Source organism: Haemorhous mexicanus, chromosome 7, assembly GCF_027477595.1.
Source record: "Haemorhous mexicanus isolate bHaeMex1 chromosome 7, bHaeMex1.pri, whole genome shotgun sequence".
NCBI lineage: Eukaryota > Metazoa > Chordata > Aves > Passeriformes > Fringillidae > Haemorhous > Haemorhous mexicanus.
Window position 1 is genome coordinate 21,974,420 of NC_082347.1, and position 13,848 is coordinate 21,988,267.

Genomic DNA, 13,848 nt, shown 5'->3' on the forward strand with positions numbered 1-13,848 from the left:
ATACCATTGTCTTCCCCCTCTCTTACATTTATCATCTGGAATAGGTCACTACTGAAGACAAGACACTAAACTAGATGGATGGCTGAATAGTCACTGCTAATAGGGTAATTTCATATTTGCTTCTCTCCAGAACTCTGTAGTTTATTTCAAATATAAATTTTATATTCATTCACTCAAAAGTTCCTCTCTTTCCGATCTTCTTTCTATGCATGCTACTTTTTATCAGCCTCACTTAGAAATCCTCAGAGGTAGCAAATGAATGTCAGTTTGGGAGAAGGAAGAAAACAACCAGGCACATTAAATAAAATTTATTTTCTTGTTAGATAATCAACAGTGGCATAAGTAAAAAAAAAATTTGAGATTTTTGTATAGCCAACATGAATGATAACCTATGAAAATAAGGGGGCTTTCTTCTGTGAACATGAATGTGAGTCCATGAACAGTAATGATAAAAAGATGGTTCATTTAGGTAACTCTGCATATTTCTTTGTAGATTCAGAAGCAAGATAATAGTTAAGAATTTCAAAACTTTTCCTCACCTGCCAAAAAATCTCTCATTCTAGGATGATGGAATATTTCACACAATTTTAGATGCTTGGGTGTTTTCTTTTGCATTTTTGTTTGTTATTATACTGAAGTAGTGTAAGGAAGCCCCACACAATGGCAGCAAAGGTTGAATTTTATGCCCTGTAATATCTCTGTGAGAGGTAAGACCTACCTGGAGCTATTCACTTTAAAGAGACAGGCTGGAGAGCAGAGACATTGAGAGAAAAATTGGCTGATTCTTTGTGGGACCCCAAGTTAATAGCAGAAATCCAGAAAATGTCTATTTAAAAAATATGCCTACTCATTTTCTTTACTGCATGTTTCTTTTTTGGTACTTGCTTTCAACCTCCCTGACTGATTTTTAACTCCACCCATTCTTACCCTTCCCAAGTCCTTTACTTTTGCTAACATCCTTTCTTCCTATCTGGTACTAGCCAGTACTGCTGCACTCAGCACACAGATACATGCTGTCCATAGGCTTGTCCAGCCTTGCTGGAAAGATGCTACCATGCATCTTCTCTAGCATCCTTCCCATTTTCCACAGTGGTTTGAATTCCAGTTAGTTTCTGTGAAATATTTTTTTAGTCTTTCACTCTGCTTCCCTAAAGACCAACGCTTTTGTGTAATTGCCTTCCCACAGACATTCTTCAACATATCAAAGCTGACCTTAGGCTCCATGGACAGATGGGGCCTGATCCGCAGTCCATTAACATCAGAGGAAATGTCCATTTATGCCCATGGGCTTTGCATTAAATCCTTTGCATTTTACTTACTTTCTTTAGTGCCTCTTACTCAGCTCCAGTTATTAAAATCAGATTATTACCTCACAGATCCCTGACAGTTTAGAGTACTGTATAAGCCAAACTGTGCTACTTCAAAGATAGAGACCAAAACTGCCGCTCTGCTAATGTGAAATCTGCACCTGGCTAGTACTAGAAGCAAAGCTTTACTTCGATTTCAATCCTGCATATAACCTAGGTCAGGATCTCACTGCTCATTAGCTGAATTTCCCATTACTAGTGCACAGGCTTTCAAAACCATTTCTTATTGTTCAGGTATTTTCTGGTCCCTGCAATATTAGTCTGACCCAGCACCATACAGATTCATCTCGGTTTGCAGTTTTGCTCTCAGTACAAGTAGACTGGAATGTCAGCCAGAACATCAATATTTCTTTCTGTTGACACAATACTCTCTTATCCATATTGCCACCCCTCCTCCTGCTTCATTTTGTCTACATTCCTTTTAAAAACTCTACTCCCATAATTTAGTCTCCCACTCAGTACTTGGTTTAATCAAGTCTGTCACTCAATTTATATCCCACTTCTCACTTAACACAAGTTTCTCAGTTAGCAATCTGTTTCTGTAGCACTTGCTATGCAGAACACATGGTTAGCTTTTCTTTACATACTTGCTCCTCTGTTCCCCTTCCGATTTCCAGACCTCACTTTTTCTTGTAGCACTTGAAGATGAGAAATGTCCTCTTCTGTCTCCTTCTTTTTACGTTCCTCGTGTATTTTTATAAGACCACTGCTATCGGAGCTTCTTAAATATCATGGGGTGCTTTGTGTAGAGCATAGAACACTCCGTGAGTCCAGTTAAAACAGTTTTCAACTGCAGAATAGCTCTCAGTTTAATACATAGCTTTAGATAAACCTCTCCTGTTGCTGTGCTTTTTGGTCATGGCTCAGCTGCTTTCCTCTGCATAAAAGTAAGATTCACTCCCTCTGCCTGCTTATTCACTACAGCATGCTAAAATTTAGTCCTAATCCTCCACTCTCAGTTTTGTATTGTTGGAACAGAGCTCTGTTCCAGTTGCTCTGTGCATCTTAACATTAGGGAATGGGTTGCATATTTCTTGATGACATCGCCTAGTTCAACCACAGCACAAACTTAAGAGCTCACTTTTCCTGCACAAAGGACATCTAATGTCATTTTGGGTGGTGGAAATGCAGTGCTGGTTGTGTATCAGCAACAGTGCCCACCTCTGTATATATAATCTCCCACTTGAATTTCATGTTATCAGCCAATTCCTCTGGTAAGGACCATGGGTTGTCAAACTGCTTTCCTCCTTGGCTGCAACTGTTCTGTTAAAGAAACTGGTGGACCACCAAATGATGTTGTTGGAACAGTTTTATCTTGGCAGGAGCCTGATCAACTGATACCTGTTGGATAGATTATTTGTTGGTTCTCTGAATTATACAGCTGTGTCAGCAGATTTCCAGGTTTAAATGCTGGCATGGTGTAAGACGCAGAATGCTGTTGTTTCATAATCACCTTCTAGAGGTATTGCTTTGTTGTAATGCTACTGTTATGTTGTCCTACTTTTGCTGTCTACTTTCTGCATAGGAGGAGGGAATTTTTGTCCACTGCATCACTTTGGTGTAGTCTTTGCAGCACTGGGCTGGCTGCATTTAACCTGGAGACAGGGAGCAGGGGGGTTTATGCAGGTGGCTGCTGTCACTGCTTTTCATATGATTGAATAACGCAATGATTTCATAGTCCAGACATGGCGCAGAAATATATGGTACTTATACAGTACTCTTAATTTTCAGATCAGTTTAATGCTACTCCTGGCTTATGGTACACTCATCTGTCTCTCTGAATGTTCTTAACACAGCTTGCACTCCCAGTCACGCAGGAGAGACCAGTGCAGCCCTTCCCTCTCTGGCTGGATCAGTGACTGCCCTATATAAATCTGCATATTAAGCAGATTTGGCAATTGTTCAGACAGAGACAGACTCACTTAAGTAAAAGGAGAAAATAAACTTGCTTATGAAGGCACTGCAGCAGCACTCTCAGATGCTGTGCTAGTAGAGACAGCACAGAGACTGGTTTGTTTTCTTTTGTAGTTGGGAGACTAATGATTTCTGTTTGTCTTCTGCGCCCAAGTCTCATCACCATAAACCACGCGTGTGTGCGAATGCCGGTTCGCACTCTCTTAACAGTTTCAAGCCATTTCGTGTGTTACCGCTTTACCTCTGCACCAGATGGTTCATTTCCTCGGGGACTTCCACACGCGTCCCCAAGGTCGGGCAGCCTGACAGCGCTCAGGAGCACAGGGCCCAACTTTGAGGTGGATCCGCAGAAAGGCTTGAGGCCCCGCTTCCCCGGGTCGCGGGCGGCAGCGCAGCGTGCCGGGCGCCCTGCGCTGGGCTCTGACTGCGGTCGGGACGGGCGGCGGCGGCCGGGAGCTGCCGCTTCTCCCTCCCCGGGCACGGAGCGGCCGGAGCGAGCCGGGCGGTTGCTGCCGGCGGGCCGCGACACGCAAGGGCCGGGTGGCCCGGTGTTAGCCCCGCTGACGTGCGCCCGGGGGAGGGCGGCGGCGGCGGCTCCCTCTTCCCTCCCCTCCCGCCGCACGCAGGAAGCTTATCCGGCCGCGGCTGGCCCGGCGCCCCTCACGCGGGGAATTAAGAGAAATACCCGCGGTGCCCCGGGCCGGGGTCCGCTCCCGGCTGCCTGCGGAGCGCGTGAGGAGGGGGCGCGCCCGCCGCAGTCCGCCCGCCCTTGGCGCGGGGCGGGGGTGCTCACTGCAGTGCCCGCTCCGCGCCCGCGGGCGGGGGGAGCGGCCGCGCCCCGGCTGCAGCCCCCGGCGGGCGACGGCGCTGCGGGCGCCCCGGGAGCGCCCCCGGCGGCCACACCCCGCGGCGGGCCGGGGCCGGCGGAGGGAGGGGGCCGGCGCGGGGTGTCTCCGAGCCAGTTCTCGCGGTGCTGGCCAGGCTCAGCCTCCTTCCCCTCCCCGGCGAGCGGTGACTGTGCACGGCGGAGCGGGGAGCGCCGAGCCGGGCGCCGGGGGAGCCCGCGCCGCCCCGCCGAGCCAGGAGGAAGGCCGCCGAGCAGCGCGCCGCCCGGCCCGTCCCCGCCGCCCTGCCCCATGCCCCAGCGACGCTGAGCCTCCCGCAGCCCGAACATGGCCACCACGGCAACGTGCACCCGCTTCACCGACGAGTACCAGCTCTACGAGGAGCTTGGCAAGTACGGAGCCTGCTGTGCGCCCCGCGCCGCGCCCCGCCGCCCTCCCCGGCCCCGGGACCCACCGGCGCTGCTGGGAGCACTGTGCCGGCGACCCGGCTCTCCCGGGAGCCGGAGAAGGATTAGCTGTCGCGCTGTAATCCGGTTCTCCAGCCCCCCGTCCACCCCAGCGGCATAGCCGCCGGAGGGAAAGGTGTTCCTGCCTTCCTGGGTCGCCCCGCCGCAGCGGGTGTCCCTGCAGCCTGTCTTGGGCTGCGCACTCCTGTTGCACCCCGAGATTTTCTCTGTTCCCTCCTTTCCTTCCTCAGGACCTGGCTGCCCCGTTCTCATTCCTGCACTGTCTCCCAGCTGCGCGTTGCCGTTCCCTGCAACTGTTTCTGCGCTGGGACGCGACACTGTTACAGCCACTCCGCGATGCTTCAGTCCCCACTTCCTTGTCCCTGTGAAAGGACCAGGTGCTGCTGCTGCACCGCGCTTCTCTTCCCTCCCCGCTTCCTCGCTTCTTCCCTCCCTCTCTCCGCACTTGTCTCCGCATTGGCAGACTTGCTGCTGCACCCTAGGACAGGGCTTTGCAGGGGAGCGCAGTTGGGCAGGAAAGCAGTGCAGAAAGGGCTAGAGTAGGATTATGGGGACAGTGCTTTCGTGGGTGCTACTGCTCGTTCCCTCCCTTCCTGCACCAACTGCTGGGCTCTGCTGCATCTCTTCTCTGTAGCCCGGTGTCCCTGTCCCTCCCCAGGCTGCTGCAGCTGTGTGTCACCAAGTCCGGGCCCCAGTGCTGGTGCTCACCTTGATGCTCATTGGTTTGTATGCAGAGGTTGAAGAAGGGGAAAAAAAGGAAGGATTCCGCAGTATTGGAAGGATTCAAGCTATTTTAGGCTCCCTGTAGGACTAACTGTCTGTGGGGCCCTTGTGCAGCTTCTGTTCCCTTCTCTCATGGTTGAAATATGGACATTTGTCCCTAGACATGGGTTTGCATTCCTGATCTGAAGGACTTGGAATTTTCTGCTAGTTTTCTCATATTTGTCCTTTCCTCTTTTCAGATATTCCCTGTAAAGCTAGTTGTTGTTCTTTACCCACCATGGGTTTTTTTGTTGTTGTTGTTTTTAAAAAATAAGGGGCTGTTTCCAAGTGCTAATTGTGTAGTCCTGTAGATTTTCAGTCTCTGTCTTTTTACCTTGGTCTCTTGTATTCACTTTTTTCCCCTCACAGAAATCCTTCTTGCCTCTCACTCAGACCTCTTCTCCAAGAGTCATTCTCTTTGGAATAGTTGTAATAATGTCAATATTTCCAGCTTGAGGAAATATAGAAAGCCTTGTAGTTTTCTGCTCATTTCATTAGTAGGTACATGTGTATCCCCATTTTGCAAGTGGGTTGAGTGATATAAGAGAACTAGTAACTTCTACAAAGTGTTGCCATGACTTTGTGACTGAGCTTGCACTTGAGCATAGGAGATGTGAGTCCTGGGTTTGTGCTGTGATTGCCGGGGATGCTGTCTCTGGGAGATGGACTTACCAGCTAGTGTTTGCAGCTCCATTCGGGGCTGTTTGTGTCTTGTTTATCAATCCCTTCTTCTCCTGTTTCTGTGCCTGTATGGTCTCTCTCACCCCAAACAGTGCGCTCTTCCTACTGCACTGTCTGTGAGGAAGCTTGAGGAGTCTTCATGAGGCTTGAGTACTGTATAGACTTAAGTTTTTTGCTGATCAGACAGCATACATTGTTCATCAGATTCTCAGGTGTTGTGTACCTCCTCTGTATGTCTTCTGTCCTCTGCTTAGTCTGGTCCACTCTGGGAACAGGAATTGCTGCTATTATAGTTTCATTTTCAGTTTCATAGCACCTGCCCTCTTTATTTTTCTTCCAGGGGAGCCTTCTCTGTGGTCCGCAGATGTGTAAAGAAAAATTCTTCACAGGAATATGCTGCAAAAATCATCAACACCAAAAAACTGTCAGCCAGAGGTTAGTGTCTCTATCTACCTTTCTTCCCGGTATTAGTAGGAAAATACTTCACTGGAGTTGAGGCTGTAATAAATTTAAGGGATCTGGAGTTGCTTGTTTCAGTCATTATTTTTAGACATTTCAAAATAATTGAGTTGTGTGGCAAAGAGGAGCCTGAAAGAAGGTAGTGTAGGATGATAGAAAAATTCCTGTGTCTGGAAATGGATACTCTGTAAAGTGATGTTGTCCTTTTTCTTCTTGAGATCTTTCTTCTTCAGCGTGAGCTAGAGGTAGATTCATCTATGTGTGTGTCTGTACCAATCACTCATAATAAAGAGAAGTGTTGCAGACTTATTTTGCTGAATGTCTTTTTTACCTAGGAGATCTGTCTTACCAGAACAGATGTGATTATTTTTTTTGAAAGATAGATGCTATATGCCTTGCTCCTTTCATGCTGTAGTTAAAGGTGGTGTGTTTGGAAGCTAAAAAGCCTGCATTCAAAGGCAGAAATATGTTGGATGGAGAAATCATGCCAATTTGACTTCTCAGCATATTAGAACAAGGGGCTTGTGCTTTCATTACGCCTGGAGACTTGCAAAACCTGAAACTAGACCGTAGTGTTATGAAAAGAGAAAAAATCTAACTCTTCCAAGCTGTTAGTCTTTTGCTTTCCAGGGACATACGTATGCATAAAGAGTGTGAGGGGAATCACTACAGGGATTGGGTGGGTGGGGTGGGGTGGATGAGGGGGAGAATGAGAGAAATTGACCTTCAATGAAAGATGCTGAAAACAGGGAGTACAACAAGTTGAGATGCCAGAGGCAACTCTTTCGAGAAAAGGTGAGCAAGAAGAGTTGTAAGCCTTTAGAGGCCTTTCAGATTTCACAAAATTAATGTATGAAGCCCTTGACTATCTAGCTAGTTGAGTAGAGGGCTTAGTAGGGGGGTTGACTGAGAAATGAAAGGGAAAAGCATGAGGAGAAAGCAAATGATCTTGAGAAATGATTTAGAAGTGAATAATGTTTTACCTAATCCTTACAAAAAGAAAAATAGAATATGTATTCTCCTTTTTGCCAGAATATGAAATGTGATGATAAGAGCAGAAGACAGCTTGAAGAATAGTGAAAATTTTCCATTTACTGTAGTTTGTGTGGTTTGTATGAAGAAGTAGTGTCGGTGGTAGTGTGCTGTGAAGCAGTGATTTTTTTCTTTTTTTTTTTTCTTTTTTTTCTTTTTCTTTTTTTTACTTCTGGAAGCAAGCATATCTACTAAGGTGTTTAGCATTTAGCCTGAGGGAGGTGGTTTTGGGGGCCAACCAGTGGAGCCCTGGATTGTTAATGAAATGGCTGCAGATCTTTTGAGAATCAGTGTCCCCTCAATGATCACATGACAGTGCCTGCTGATGTAGGTGGGATATCCAATCTCTTGAGTTCAAAATTAGTTCAACTTAATATGGGAGAGGTCTGAAGAGTGGCTTTGCTTTGCTGACAGCCATTAATGCCATGTTTGCTCACCAGACTTCCCTCTCCATCCTGTGGTGAGGACTAAAGCTCAGGAGAGCCTTTCTCAGATGTTAGTGGACACCAGGCTGCTTGGAGAAGGGAGGGGAAGTTTGATTAACTGATCATGAAGGTTAAGCCCTTGTCGTACAAAGGACAGGGTATTGAAGTTAGCTCTGGAGATAAGATAAATGGGAAAAAAATGCATGCTGAACATAGTTGAAAATTCAAAAATATATTAGCTGAAGGCCAAAATTCTTAGAAAAACTGATTGAATCAGTTTTTAAGTGTTTGGTCATTTAATGAGTTACAGAGGGAGAAATGTATAATTCAAATTGTTTTTCATAGTAAGGTGATGACAGTTTAATGACCCAATAAGTAGGAAAAGTAAGTATGGGTGAATATAGGCCATGTTTTGATCCATACTTACTATTTAGATTTCATACCCTCCTATAAATAAAATACATTGAGGCTGCTAGCCTGGTCATAAGCTACTCAACTCGAGGCAGCTGGCAATGATATACTTTAAAATGTACTGATTAGGTAGGGTAAATGTGAGGAGAACCAAGAAAGAAAATGTGTGTTTCTGCTACTACAGAGGAGTATCAGAAACAAGGTACTGATCAGGTTGTGTTGAAGTTTTAACTGAGAACTGAGGAATCTGTGAAAAGTGGATGGTGACTTTAGCTGAGTATGTTGGTTCCTCAGTTATTCCAGCTGTGTTTGCTGAGAGCTCAAGGGGTAAGAACAGAAAGTACTTATAGTAAAAGACATGAGTATTTTGATAGGAAGTTAGTGAATTCACCTTGGAATAGGTCTTTAAAATATTGAAGGAGAAATGTGTGCTATTTAGACATTGCAGCTGTAAATCAGTGATTAGGGAGATTCAATGCAACAGCCTGAAAAAGAAAGTATTGGGAAAAGGCGTTTTAGAAAGCTGTCTCCCTTAGGAGCCGAATTATGGTGTTAATTCTGCAGCATCTTGGATATGTGTTGCCTGATGTGTCCTTTCCCCAAGCTGGCACTTCTCCTTGGGCTGTCCATGTCTCTGCCCATCAGTACCTCTGTCCAGGGCTCTCCTGTGCACCCAGCTGCACGCTGTCCATTGTGCACGGTAACCCACCCTCCTGACCTTCCTCCCACACTGCTGGTTTCCTTCTAGGCATGGTCAGAGAGCCAGAGTATTCCTTTATGTGGGGACAGCCAGCCCCTCTCCAGTTTAAGCATAGCTACATTTAACATTTTATACTATCTCTAGCAGAATTTGAACCTGTGTGGACACCTGATGCAGTAACTGCTACTTCAAGAGTCAGCATCTTGCTGCTGCTGCAAAGTATAGCCCATTGCTCCTTCACAGAAGTTTTGCCTGCTGTAGTGCTTTCCTTGAATCTGTTCAAGGCAATGGTAACAGAGCCGTGCGCTCCTCCTGCAGTACTTCTTGTTACCTTTGTTTTTAAAGACTTGTGATGAAGAAATACTAGATAAGTAGCTGGGAGGTGCTGAAAAGCTTACTGTATGTGGCTGAAAAGGAGGAAGAGGAATGCTTCAGGGTGAATTATATGGAATGAAAGGGTAAAGACTTGAAGAGGCACGGTGTTTTTCTGTGAAAGCAAGGAGGGTGGACAGAGTTCTGATCCTAACAGCTTCAGTCTAGTAAACTTCACCCTTCATAAAATACCAAGTCAGCAGTTGAGAGGAGTCTCTTTTTTTTATATTGTCTGTGATTTTTGGATGCCTATTCTCTCTTTTAATAAATTTTGTCAGTGAGAGCTGTTCTAAATTAAAATTCATATTTTGGCTTTAGTGAAGTATTTGCTATTATTCATGTTGTGTTGATGCTTAAGTCTGCCCAGTGAAGACCATGCCAAGATGTGTAATGTTAAATAGGGTCCAAATGCTTGTGGAAGGGGAGAGGAACTTCACCTTAGTCAGCATTCAGCTGACATATAAGAGCAGTTGTTATTACACATGGAGGAAATACAATGCTTCAGTCATCTGAAATTCCTATGGGATTGAATGCACAGACTTTTACCAGCGCTACGGGTAGAGGGAAGTAATAACTGTAATTTTTTTGAAAGTTGTCTTGTGGCTTTCACCAGAATATACTTTTTGAACATGAAAATTCATAGCAAGTAGTGCTACAGTGCAGTTCAAATAAAGTAAAATTACTTGCAGTGATAAAAAGATCAAGAGAGAAGCAGCAGCTTCAGTAGCAGTAGGGAGATATCCCCAATTTAACTTGCTAGCATATACTTCAAGAGAGAGTCTGACTTTTGAAAGAGGTAGGCAGAGCTTTAGGATTTGATAATTTTTGGGGTGTTTTTTTATACCAAATAGTATTTAGTGATCCTGCCACCACCTGTAATATTTCTGCCCTTTTTTTAGGTGCGGGAGGAAAAATCTCTCTGTATTACATCTATTGCTAAATTTAATTTGCTGTTGAAAATCTTCATCTTTTAACTCTGGCAAGTGACATTTCTTGATTAAAGAATTAAAAACAGCTGTCTTGTAAGTTAGTCCACTTCACTGTCCTTACTGTGGCTTTGCTTTTGACTGTGAAATAGAGGCGGCTTCTCTCCCTGTTTTTCATCTTTCCAAATTTGTAAACCAGATAAAAATTTGCAGTCTACCAAGTTATTTTGTTGTTGTTCCTGTAGGAGATTATGTGGATTGTGGGAGGAGCAGGGAATTACTTCTGTGTATCAAACCCCAACAGGAAAAAAACACTCTTTCTACTTCCAATTCTGCTATTTTCCCACATCACTGTTGTTCGGGTTTTTGGTTCTGTAGTGGTTGCTGATTTGGGCTCTACAATATGTTTTGTTGAAAGTGTCAGCTGTAGTTCCCCTGGACACTAAAACCTTGAGCTTGAATGCTGCAGAGGAAGTCTAGCAGCATCAGCCCCTAACATCTCTCTTGATCTGGTCTGTACATGTTCCTAGCTGCTGCTTGCATTAAAACTCCCTTGGACTGCTCTTGAGGCTGCCAGGTTTCGAGTGTCTGTGGGGCAGTGCACACTGCTGGCACTGGCTGTGTGCAGGCTGCTGCACTGCAGCGGGGCCACCGGCTCCGCCAGGGCAGGCGAGCCCAGCACGCGCGGGGCTCAAGCGCAAAGCCAGACTCGCATAGAAATGTCCTGTGATGGCTGTCCTCTATGTGTTCCTGTGTTTGTAGGTTGAGGACAAATGTCCTTTCTTGCAGAGGATGGCAAATCAAACTATGTCTGCTCAGCTGTACTTGCTGAGCAGCCAAATCAGGTCCAGCCATTTGGTTTGGGAGAGAAGATTTCCTTCCTGCAGCATGGGCTGAGTGAAGACCTTCCCTGTGCCCCAGCTCCACCCCGTGCCTCCCCTTTGCTGTGTGCAGAAGTTTGAGAGATGCTGGGAGCATATATAGCAGACCAGCTGCAGTAGGTTGGAAAGTTTTTGGAGGTCTTTGCACACATGGAGGGAAGCAGAGAGCAGAGTGCTGCACACTCCCCAGAGCATTGTTTGAGGCTGGGAACTGCCTGGTGGAGTGACTAAGTCTGGGTGCTCGGGATGGGGGCTGCAGGGGAGGAATCAGTTGGTGGAGTGGGCTTGTGGGTAGCAAGCAGCTGAACTCTTCACTCTGCACCACAGCACAGAAGTGCAGCAGGGGATGGTGGTGAGGCTGCTCAGCTCATGTTAGAAACAGTAGCCCTCTACATCCCACCAGCAGCCTTCCTCCCCCTGTTCTTCCTACCTTCCTCTGCTTGCAGTCCCCTGCATAGGGGAAGAGGGGTTCAAATAGTATATATACATCAGTAGGGGAAATTTCATTGGAAGAGGTGTTTGGAGAAGGAGGAGAGGTTGTGCCAAAGAGGAGACCCTGACCTTGGAGGAGAGGTTGGACCTGGGAACTTAGTGGGGGGCTGCTGAAGGTCGGCTTGGCTTTTTGTCTGCCCCAACATATCAGTGCGGGCAGGAAAATACCCTGGTGTGAGAGCCAGCAGAGATTGTTGGGGTGGTGAGTGGTGGAAGTCTTGCTTTACTGAGGCTCACTATGGCTAGAACCTGGCTTCCTCCCACTGTGGATGTTAGTGATGGTTGGGGTTACCCCAGGTTGCCTCTCAGTTTACGCTGTATATTTTATAAAGGAGCTGGAACAGAGCAGACAGGATTTCAGCTTGTGTCTGTCTTCTCAGTGGTCACATTGAGTATTAAATTTCCGGCATTAACAATGGGGGGGGGGGGGGGGGGGAAGTGGGCACACAGATTGGGCAGGAATTCCCACTGCCTCTGCACGAGGTTAGAGAAAGGAGCTTGATGAGAGAGTCAGGTTTCTTGTTTTCCCAATATAAACTGGATTTGTGTATGGCAGAAATGTGATTAGACTAACTCCTGCACGTGTCCCAAAGCCCTTGGCTCTAGAGCATTTACTCTGATCAGCCAGCCATGGTTGAAATATTTGTAGGTGTCCTTAGGGTGAAGAGCGGGGTGTTGAGCAGCCTGTAGATATTTTGGGTAAGGAGAGTTACTTGGAGTTCTTGTAAGAAGGATCCAGTGAAAAAACTATTTGCTTTTTTTTTGCGGTGTATCACAGAGATTTCATTGTCTCCAAATTTAATCCTTCTCTAGACAGTAGCAAAATCATCACTAGCAGAGGGGGATTCATCTGTGGATCAGAAAGAAATTTTTAAAGAGTACCCACCTCCCCAACAATGGGTTAGCAACACTGTTCCACTGTTTTAAGAGAGGACTATGACAATATTTTTGTTCAATTCCACGCCCAATTCTAGTTGTTCTTGCCCTCCAGATTGGGTGAAGACAGCTTTTAAAAGGGAAACATGCTAATGCAAAAATTTCTCTCCACTGTGTTGTGTGTGAGCACAACCCTGACAATGAAGGCATCACCCCCCACTTTTTCTGACCTGTCACCTGTTTTGGTATTTCAGGTGTTTCTTTTTGTTTCCTCTGTTCTTGAAATCTTCTGATTTTTACCAACATAACAGATGTAAAAAAAAAACCACATTCATTTGCTGGTGTTTGGCTGTGAAGTGAGCTATTGCTGTTGGCTTGATTGGGCAAAGAGGCAATATTGCCTGGCACTAGGGTCACCAGCACAGGAAAGAAGCCTTGAATGCTGTAAAAAACAAATGTGGAGTATCTCACATCATTGTGTGTTTGCAACTGAAGTGATGTCAGTGCTCAGAGTAATTATCTTTGAGAAAACAGAGGTGCACTGATTTCTGATGGGCAAATGCATCCTTAAAATTTTGAGTTGCTCACTAGATGTTTTGGGGTTTTTTTAGTGTATGGAGGAAATGTGACCCTGTAACTTCAACCACTGTAGTTGCTGCTGATCCTTACAAAAATAAGCTTAATGCTTCAAAAATTGCGGCCCTATGAATTAGGCTGACATCTTGTTCCTTTTTATACCTTAATAAATTTAAATACCACTTTATACTTTGGTAACATCTCCCCAAACATTCTGGTATTGCTGCCTGTATGATTTTTGGACAACAGTTGCAGAATACCTCCGAAGAAATGGGCTGGCACTATCTTAGAAGTAAGCTTTCTGAACACTAAGGGTAGTTAAAGATAAGTGAAGCATGGATTTGACTTTCTGCTGAAACTGAGTCTATAGTTGTTAGATTTTATTTCCTTGTAGCTTTTTTCACCTTTTACTCTTCATATGCCTTTCTTTCCTTTTTAATTTTGAGTTCATTTTGAATGTTCATATGTTTTTCATGGATCAGTTACTTTAACCCATAATTATATTAATTTATAATGCTTTGATTGAAAATAGCCCTTTAGTAATGCTGCTTTACTCTCCGTCCCTCCCAGAGAATATTGTACAATTTCTGTTGCTCCCACAATTTAGATGACCAGACTGGGAAATGTGGATGTTGGTACAAATGACTGATTACTGATGTCTG

The 13,848-nt window shown here is 45.5% G+C and overlaps 1 protein-coding gene across 14 annotated transcripts in view; it reads left to right on the plus strand.

Annotated features, from left to right (window-relative positions):
- Window positions 1–4,294: 4,294 nt before the first annotated feature.
- CAMK2G (calcium/calmodulin dependent protein kinase II gamma) overlaps window positions 4,295–13,848 on the plus strand; it is a 120,100-nt gene continuing 110,546 nt past the window's right edge. For 3 of the 14 annotated variants that reach the window (XM_059851344.1, XM_059851348.1, XM_059851347.1), the window contains exons 1-2: window positions 4,302–4,518; window positions 6,377–6,471. In XM_059851344.1, coding sequence (XP_059707327.1) covers window positions 4,454–4,518; window positions 6,377–6,471 — 160 coding nt within the window. In that variant the 5' untranslated portion in view covers window positions 4,302–4,453. Of the gene's footprint in view, window positions 4,519–6,376; window positions 6,472–13,848 lie in introns of all 14 variants that reach the window. The other 11 variants (XM_059851352.1, XM_059851351.1, XM_059851349.1 and 8 more) reach the window with 7 other exon arrangements.